Genomic DNA, 9,848 nt, shown 5'->3' with positions numbered 1-9,848 from the left:
CTCTTCCTCCTTTCCCTTTGCCCTAACATCAGCATATCTTTCCCATGTAGCTAACCTGTCTAGGTTACTTCTGAGAGTTCTGTTAGACCAAGTTAGATCTAGAAATGGCAAGGCTTTTCTGTACTCGGCTACAAGGCCATCTGAACAGATGCGAACTAGGGGTCCCTTGTCATCTAGCACACTTTCAGGATCATCAACTATTCCACTGTAAGTTACAGCTAACTGACAAAACCTTTCAGTGTATTCACTCACAGTTTCTTCTTTCCTTTGCACACAGTTAGTGATTCTGGACCAGTCTTTTGGGTCCCATGTTATTCTTTATAATTTTCAAAACACCTTCTCTCAAATCGCCTTTACTGGCATGTTGTAGTTCAGAAGTAACAGCAGACTCGAAAACTGTTGAATTCAGATTCAGTTGGACTTTGTGACATCAGCTGTGTGACTTCTGCTAGCAACATGTCATTTGCTGATCAATGCTCTTCTAAATTCAGAAAAATGTGTGCGTGCTGAGGGTAAGCTCTGGGATAATCTCTCTATATCTTTAGGTCCTAGTGCTTTGGCAACAGTTTGTACTTGGAAAACAGAAGAGTTGGGAGGAACACTTTCAATTCCCTGAGATCTTCTCCTAGTGCCACATACCTTTACTGAATCTACAGGCACATCATTTACTGATTGGATGGCTTCATCTGTTTAAAAGAAAGCTTGTAAGTCAGGATAATTGTTATCAGGCTGACTAACTTCTTCCACGTCAGTTTTTGCTGCAGCTTTGTTGCGGTTCAATTTCTTAGTCAAAGAGGATACTCTAGCACGGAGCTCTTTGTTCTGTTCCTCTAGCTCCGAGTTACGCTGAGACTGTTGTATAGCTAGCGCTAAACCAAATTCTCTGTGGCAGCAGATAATGCCTTTCACATTGTTCTTGCGTATACATACTCCTAGTACCTTTTTACACTCATCTACAGACCAAGTCTTGTCTGGATGGATCTCATATTTCTGAGTTAGTTCTTGTCTAACTTTCTCAGTGACTATTAGGTTCATTTGCACTCCTAACGGTGATTTGAATTCGATATCTGACCACAAAGGAGTCGCGAGACCACCTTTTTCAGTTGTGGGGATCAGTCTAGCATTCTTTCTAAACATTTTGTGAGTTTATTTGTTACCACACAATCAAAACACTAAAACTTCTCTGATCAACAGAGGGTACACTTGTTAACACAGATCAACTATTGTTAACCTTCCTTGGCAAAGCAGAGGATAACACAAATTACTAGCACTTTATGCTAAACTTCCCTGCTTAAACCGAGGGTAACCAATTCTTCTCTGCCGAAACAGAGGGTAACAAATGTTAACACGTAATGTTAATCTTCTCTGCCTGAACAGAGGATAACCAATTCTTCCCTGCCGAAACAGAGGGTAAAAAAAATTAACACGTAATGTTAATCTTTTCTATCCGGGTCACGGCACCAAAACTGTAGGAAACTTTTTCCTCATTGAAGCAGAGATATCTTTCATACCGAAGTCACTCTTTATTGAGGACTTGCTGTGCATCGCTGCAGTCATCCAAGTCTAACTAAGGCAGTGATACATTGTAGTTTATATACATTTAGGGGCAGTGCTTAGAAACGGAGACAAAGCACCTGGGTGATGACCTTAAACAAAGCATGCAAATGAAGTATTCAGGTATAGCAACCTGCCCCATTTCATCAGTCCTAATCCAATCAGCATAACTACTCAAAGACTGGGGCAGAGGCACCAAGAGCCATTACAAACAAAAGGTGATAGTCTCAGTAATCTGGTTAATTTGACTAACACTATGAGAACAGGAACAGACAGGAACCTCTTGCTACAAACTTTGCTTAAGAGAATCATTTGTCTGATGTCATTTACCTTAAATGCTAAATACAATGTACTTCACTCTAGGGATTTCATATACAGGACACGGAGATGCCACTGGATCACCATCATGAGGCTTTGAATTAATCTAATCAAGAGATACCACAGAGACCTTTTGTACCAGAGCTGAAAAGCCTTTTCATGACATATGGATGCCTCGTGATCGTGGATGCATAGAATTAGTATATCCAGCAGAAAAAGGATGAAAAGAATTAAATAATGCCCTCAGGCGAGCACAGAATATACAGCGTGACGCCACATGACTATCCCATGTTTAACCACCTGCTTCCTGCATGACCGAAACCCTTACTTTCTTTTGTCACAGACAAAGAAACAGAGTGTACACAGACAATCATTAAAAATCATTGAAAGTATTGGAGCAACTATATTCACAAATAATGTTTTATGTCTTAAATATGTGTGATGTGTTTATCGAAACCATGGTACCTCAATCTTGGCCTTATAACTTTTCTTTTAGTGATTACGATTACTGTGTATGCAAAATACCTGTTGTTTAAGCTTGAATGAGAGCTTGTCTTATTCGCCGAACATTGGTGTTAATGAAAAGTTTATATTTTGTATCATTCTCTGGTGATAATACTGTTATCAGAAGATAGTTAAAACTTGCAGAAATGCTCTCCACAAACAGCATGCGATCGATGGCAACCATGCCACCATCTGATTGGACAGCGACCTGTGGGCTGGTCAAAAGTCAGCCTGCTTAAAATGGACACAAAGCCCTCTGGTGCGGTCTTACGCTCGGGCTCGTACTCTCACTCAAAAGAACGTTGGCTTTCACCTTGGTGAGCGCGACAAAGCGCCCCACGCCATACCACCGCAGTAGCAAGACCATCTAAGAACTCAGACACTTCAGTGAGACTTCGCGATCTTCAGAGATCTTCAAAGTCTTGCAAACTCAGGCTTTTAGCAGGACTGCTGAAGCCTCTTCCGTAAACCGGCAACCAACCACTCCAAGAGGGCTTCCCCAAAAGAACGTCATTCAAACGTCATTCCGACGTCAAAGCAACAGCCAATCAGCGAAGGAATTTCCCTCAACAGACATCCAGGAAGCCCGCGTCAGCGAAGGAACTGCCTCAGCGTTCAGCTCTCAACTAAACAGAACGCAAGTAAACGAACAAACTCTTCAGATCTGCTGAACTGGTGTAGAGCTAAGTTAAACAGTAAAGATAAGACAATCGCTGCTTGGTGTTCTCCTAGGCTGAATTTAAAACCACTCGCGAAACTTAATGCAACTCCGTCAACTCATTTCCTTGAATCTTTGTGTGTATGTGTATGTTTTAGTTAGGGTTTTATGTAATCTAGATTAGCCAATAAAATTCATGTTTCATTTATAAAGAAGAAATGTCTTGGCTCATATAATTTCAAGATTAAACCTATGCCAAAAAGATCCTTGCTTGCTACTTAGCTTGTAGCTTACTTATAATAATTACTTCTGTTAAGAGCTTACAAATAATCATAGTCATTGTGTGTGTTGACCGTGGCCAGGAAAACACATATTAAATTTGTTAAAAGATACTAAGAATCACCGGCTCGCTGGACGACCCCTTGATTTGAAGTGCAGACTAACAAATCTACCAATGGTTTGATCAGGTGGACTTGGGACATTCAGATCCGAAGTCCTAGCAAAACCTGAAGGTGGTAATAATCATTAATTCCCTATAATTACAAATTAATAATGAATAAATAAATGATACAGTCATTACATCACCTTAGTTTTTCATGTGATGCTATGTCAGAACATAGGATCAGCATATTTTAAACAGATTTTTAAATTTGTAATCCAACACTAGCGACAATAATCATGCTGGTGACACTAGTCACTTGCTAGTCATGCTAGCAACATGCTAGTTTACTATTTCTTATCTATTTATCTCTATTTATGTATCTATTTTTTTCTGATAGATTGTATTGCCTTCAAAACTTTAAAACTACTTCAAATTAGTTCAAACTTAAAACCCTCAAACTTTAAGCTTTTAAAAAGACTTCAAACTTTCTGGCTAGGCTTTTTCAAGTCAACTTAAAGTTTGTCTTGACAAACTTTTTTATCTAGTTATTATTCTTTTACTGAGACTAAAATGATCAACTCTAACTCCTCCTAGAGCTTTAACTCTACAGACTCCAAACTTAGCCCATATCTTCAGACTGATCTGAAGTTAGTTGCTTTATCTTTTCTTACTGATTGGACTTATGGTTTTCATAAAAATGAAGATTAAAAATCCCATAGACTTACATTGAAAAGTCTAGGCTCATCTGAACATTGTCAAACTCCAACTGTCAAAATTCAAATCTGAACACACTGAGGCCCATTAGACTAAATCAGACTTGCCTTCTATGTACTATTTCTAACCCATTCAAACTCATGTATCTAATTTTTCTCTATCTATCTATCTATCTATCTATCTATCTATCTATCTATCTATCTATCTATCTATCTATCTATCTATCTATCTATCTATCTATCATTTGACTATCTATCTATCTATCTGACTATTTCTATCTCTATCTATCAATCTGCATGGTAAATCCATTGGAATCGTTTACTTAAAACCAGTTAAACTCTGCGGACCCGGATACGGGTCCAAAATTGCGTTAAAAATGTTTATGCTTCATTTACGTAGCCTTCCGTATATGGTATCAGCCCATATATGGGTTCATTTGAAAGCTTGGAGTGTCTTCTTTACAGAAAATACTATTCCTTTTGGTTTTTATATTCATAAAGCAGTAAAAGTAAGCTTAGAAAAGTATTCGTCCCACACACGAATTTCCGCCTAACCATTGCGAATAATTTTGCAAATTTTACGAAGAATGTGTATTTTATATATTTTTCACAAAAAAGTCGTCATATATCACAAGAAAGCTCTCATTCTCAGGAATTTGACAATGTAGATTATTTCATTGTGTGACAATCACAGATCGAATGATATTCAATAGAATCACAATGTAAAATTTTGTCACCTCTGAGCGAATTTCCATTTGTACTCGTAGCACTGCTTCAGTCAGCCGCAAACAGCCACAAATATCTATATACTCTATATTATCTTTTAGATTAGGATCTCTTCTTTCAAACAAGACCATTTTCACGTTTCTGCGTGCTTCCATCGGTGAGATATATAGCATTTTGTCCAGATTGTGCAATAGACGCAAACAGGCACTCTCCGTATCAAAAGCGCTCTCAGCCAGCGCGTCTGATGTTATAGAGTGTTCGCAAACATTACATGTCTCTCAACTCGGCGGCAATTTCAGAGCCGTGAAATTTGACACCTCTGCGTCACTAGAGGGGGGTCTTCACATCCGGGAATTTACCGCTGGGGGTTTTGGACTCTGTAGTTTTTGGAATGTTTTGAAGGCGCGTTTCCCTCACGGAAAGGTTACTGCACATGCGGCTCGGATAATATCAATCTATGATAATCATATTACAAGTTATATATGGTGAAGAATGTTCAGCGGTGCCGTGGAGAGGAATGAACGCGTGTCTGGTAAGGCTTTATGAGCATGTTTGCATGTTTTTGATATTTGAAACATCGTTTTGAAACGTGATAGCACAGCTAGCAATCTGATACACTGTTTATTGACAGAAACGTACAGTACATGCATTTCAGTGAATATACAGTAAATATACATGGATTATTACAGTGTTGTGTGGATGAACTTATATGTGTTTGTTTGACACTCTGAATGTTAGGGATAGCTGCCGGCTAGCAAATTAGCTCTGCTCTGGACCAGGGATGATGCAATGTTGTCATGGAGAGATGCTCTGGATACAGGAGTGAGCTGATGAGGTGAGAGGATGCTGTGAATCAGTATCCCAATACAGAATGCATATAAATGGAACGATATAAAGCTGGAGGATATGGATTCTATTTTAGATTGTGATAAACCAGATATATTTTATAATGTAGACAGTCTTCTGCATCCTGAAATTGTACAATTGTAAAAACATTGTAGAATACACAATATGGGAAATTTGGTCCAATTTGCTTGTGCCATTTTGTATATTACTAAGAAAAACATAAAAATGAAACATAATTCAATTAATAATCAATTAAAGTGCTTATGGCACAGAGTAAAATAGGATTGTGGGGTTAATGTGTTTTATAAAGCCTGTTTTTGCAAAGGAAACTCACAATGACACATTTAGATGCAGAAATAGACAATTTGACTCGCTTCACATATAATGTAATAACTCCTGTTTAGAAGCTGTTATTTGAAAGATTATTTTTTTCTGGTACTTTTTGGCATCTAGTGGCATCAAACAAAGTAAATTGCAGAGAGCTGGACCTAATAGAACCTGAATTACAGAATTTCAAAAAAATTATTTGTTTTAAAACTCCAAAAGCTCCTATGTTTTTTTTGTGTTTATTGTAATATTTGAAAAATATATAATGTTATTTATAAAGAATTACACTCATATTTTGTAGTTCAAAGGGTTTTCTTTACAATGAAACCATTTTTTTCATTTCCTCCATTGTATGTGTGTAGGGTAAACATTTGAATTTGAGTGTGTCAAATTTAGGCGAAAATACCAAAAAAAAAAACGCCCTGAGCTTAAGTGGTTTTAATATAAAGTGTAACACTTTCTTTACCAAAAAGTGATGTTAGTCCGGTTACACATTTGTACTTTCATTACCAAAAAGTGTTGTTACCAATGTCCTGTTACACATTTGTATTTACACATACCATTCAGTGGGTTGTTACAAATGAGCTAAACAAACATTACAGCTGTAGATACTATGTACCAATTTGTACTAACACTGTGGTTACATACTATGTACACATCTAGTTACTATATAAGTACACGGGTATTAGGGCCACTTAATATAAAGTGGGACCGGCAAGGATATAATGAGGGAGGTTAATTTTAGTCAAAGTTGTCCACATTCTCAGAGTCATAACTTGAGGATGATATTGCAGATTTAAAATGGAAAAAATTCCTTATCTCATTTAAGTTTTGTCATCCAGTAATCTTGTCTGTACATGGCTTAATTGCAAAGTGGAACTGCTACTAGCTTTATAAACATACTTCAAATAGCATCAGTTTGCCAAAATGTAAATAAAAAATAGCTCAAACTAATATACCAGAACCAAAAGTTTACTTACACAAGTATAATGTTAGCTTCATTTCACCTGCAATTATTATTTTAAAATGAAAATAAAATACCTACATATTCACTTCGGATTGATTTAAAGTGTGGATTTAAGGTAACTAAATCGCCAAACCTCCCAGAAAGAAATAAATCCCATTAAAATAACTTGATAACTTTTACTCAAATCTACAATAATGCTGATGTGCTTTAATGAGCTAACTTGACTTGCCAGAGTGGTGAATTTCATAATTAAAACAGCAAACAAAGCCATTAAGTACATTATCTGTTAACTTTAAAGTTACTGGTATAGGTAAATGTACAAATGAAGCATGATAATGAATAATGTTTTGACAGTAACAAGGTCGCAAATAATACTTTAAATAAAAAATGGGACACAACCTTGTCTGTCATCACAGATGTTGAAAAAGCTATGAGCGTGATAATTTAGACTTTTTAAATACAAATTCAGTCATAAAAACAATAACATCTTCAAATAGTTTTGCACATGTTTACACAGAAGTGTTTACCTATTTTTAAAGTTTTTTTTAATATGTGAAATTAATGCCAGTGAAAGGCTGCAACAAAAGTATTTTCCTCATACCAATCACAAGTTTCAAAGTCCTTTAAGCACTGGAAACAAAAGTTTGAATAATGTATTGAGAAATTAATCAGCACCATAAGTGATTATGGCTTTAATAGATAAACTACAAGACACCATAGAATACACAGAAACAGGAACACACAGGAATAATGAACTTAATTATTATAAATAATGGGGGGGGGGGGGGCACTAATATTGTTAAAACCCAGCCCTGTCCTATTTTCACAGAAAGAAAAGAGATGAAACATTTTACCACTGAAAACTTTATATACAGTAATATACAAAAAAAGAAATATATTTTGTGAGTGAAAGAATCACAAAGCAATTATCAGTGGAGCTCATAATTAAAAAAAATGCATTATTAATACAATGTTACTACAACAATTATGTGGCAAATGTGCAATAACCTCTTGCTTTTGCGCAACTGCTTGTTTAAGTTCGTGCAGAGGAATGAGAGGGAAAGGACAAGCAAAATAAGGAAGTTTGAGGTAATGGTGGATTCATATGACAGAAAAACTAGAAAATAAGAAAATTATAATTTTGCACAACTGAATTTAAAATGCTTTCAAATAAAACTATAAACAATAACAAAAAAAGATTGTCATGAAAATTTTATCATACATTGCAAATGAACAGTTAGAAACGGACAGGTGAAATACCTCAGGGAAATTTATAGAATTTGCAAGTAGAAAGAACATAGGCTCAACATTCAGTGTCAGGGGAGGACCAGAAGTTCAGAAGAGCACAGCACAATATAAACTCTCTCTGTAAAGGATTCTTAGAAGACTGAGCGTGGTTGCTTCATGCTGTAATGGGCTTCAGTTGCAGACACATATGCAGACTCTGGAAAGAAGTCCTCATGAAACTCTGCCAAAAACCTGAAAGATAATACAAAATATTTTGAAGCGGAGAAGAAAATAACTGGCAGCCAGGTAAAAATTAAGGTACAATAATTATTTCTGATCCAAGGGTTAAATAAGATAAACAACAAACTAACAAACTTTCATAGAAAGTGTGATGCAAAAATCAGGTATAACTTTATAAAAGCTTTCATTATTAAATCAATAAACATCGTACAATGCTTAACAGATCATTAGTTAATATATATTCACATACCTAGAAAAATGAAATAATGTGCTTGTTAATGTTTACTAATGTACTTATCAAACTTTACCTAATGATTAACAGATAGTTATTTAATGTAAATTGATATGGTTACAAATGTCATTAAACTTTTAGTTCACATCATCATGCATTTCTAAATCTAAATGATTTTGTCAGATGGTTTAGTTGACCTCTTGGGAATCTAGCCAGTAGTGGTATTTTATAAAGCACTATAGTTAATGTTTATCAAAAGATAAATGTAGTTAGAAAATGTGAGCAACTCTTTTTAATAGCTACCATAACCGCTACTATAACCAATAACAGTTTTTAGTCTTTCTGCAATCTTTCTCTCCCTGTTGGAGTTGGAATGAGTTTCACGAGTTCGTACTTACATACAAAAGGATTTAGCAAATAGTAAGCATATTTGGCATGGTGTCTTGAAGGAGGGCTCTGAGCTCAGAATATAGCCCAAACCAAGAGAAATCTTCCCCATCCCCCATCCCTGGGATGAGAATAGTTTATGAGCAGTGTTGGGCAAGTTACTCTGAAAATGTAATCAAATTACTGATTACTCCATTTAAAAGTAATCACGTTACTGTTCTGATTACTTTATTTCAAAAGTAATTAGTTACATTACTAGTTACGTAACTTTTTTTCTCCATGAAATTTATGAAATCCCAGCATAGATTCAAGATTTTTATTTGTGACATACATGGTTCTATAGAGAATATATGACCAGTAGTGAAATATGAGTACATGCTCCCGATACATATTTGTTATAAAAGCATCAACATTCACAGAACACTGTTATTTTTAACTAAAGCAAGCTGTGTGCATGGTTTGGCATGGCAGAATGCCAGCAAAGAGCGCTGCATTTATAATCTCTAAAAGACATCTCAGTTCATCGCAATCTCACAAATCTATGTTATAACACAATAAATATATGCATAATGAATCTTTCATTATGTCTACAATTCGTGTGTTATAATGAGAGGATTCGTGAGCATGCAAACTTCAGCACTGCATTGTTCAATGCTGCAAACACGTGTTATAGCCTAAATAGAAACTCTGCATACGCTTGCACCTGTTAATAGTTGCTTTTGTGCAAAAGATGAATAACAATTTATTTGTTTTAGATATTTTATGTT

At 35.7% G+C, this 9,848-nt stretch overlaps 1 protein-coding gene across 2 annotated transcripts in view; it reads right to left on the bottom strand.

The window, feature by feature from the left end:
* Positions 1-7,150: 7,150 nt before the first annotated feature.
* Positions 7,151-9,848, bottom strand: part of LOC107571708 (MSL complex subunit 3) — a 175,422-nt gene continuing 172,724 nt past the window's right edge. The window contains exon 13 of one of the 2 annotated variants that reach the window (XM_016258038.1): positions 7,151-8,474. In XM_016258038.1, the coding sequence (XP_016113524.1) occupies positions 8,375-8,474 (100 nt within the window). In that variant the 3' untranslated portion in view covers positions 7,151-8,374. The remainder of the gene's footprint in view (positions 8,475-9,848) is intronic. The other variant, XM_016258039.1, reaches the window with a different exon arrangement.

The sequence above is a fragment of the Sinocyclocheilus grahami genome, unplaced genomic scaffold, assembly GCF_001515645.1.
Source record: "Sinocyclocheilus grahami isolate Dianchi unplaced genomic scaffold, SAMN03320097.WGS_v1.1 scaffold1638.1, whole genome shotgun sequence".
In the NCBI taxonomy this organism is placed as follows: Eukaryota; Metazoa; Chordata; class Actinopteri; order Cypriniformes; family Cyprinidae; genus Sinocyclocheilus; species Sinocyclocheilus grahami.
Note: the sequence above shows the minus strand (reverse complement) of the source record. Positions and strands in the feature narration are given on the sequence as shown.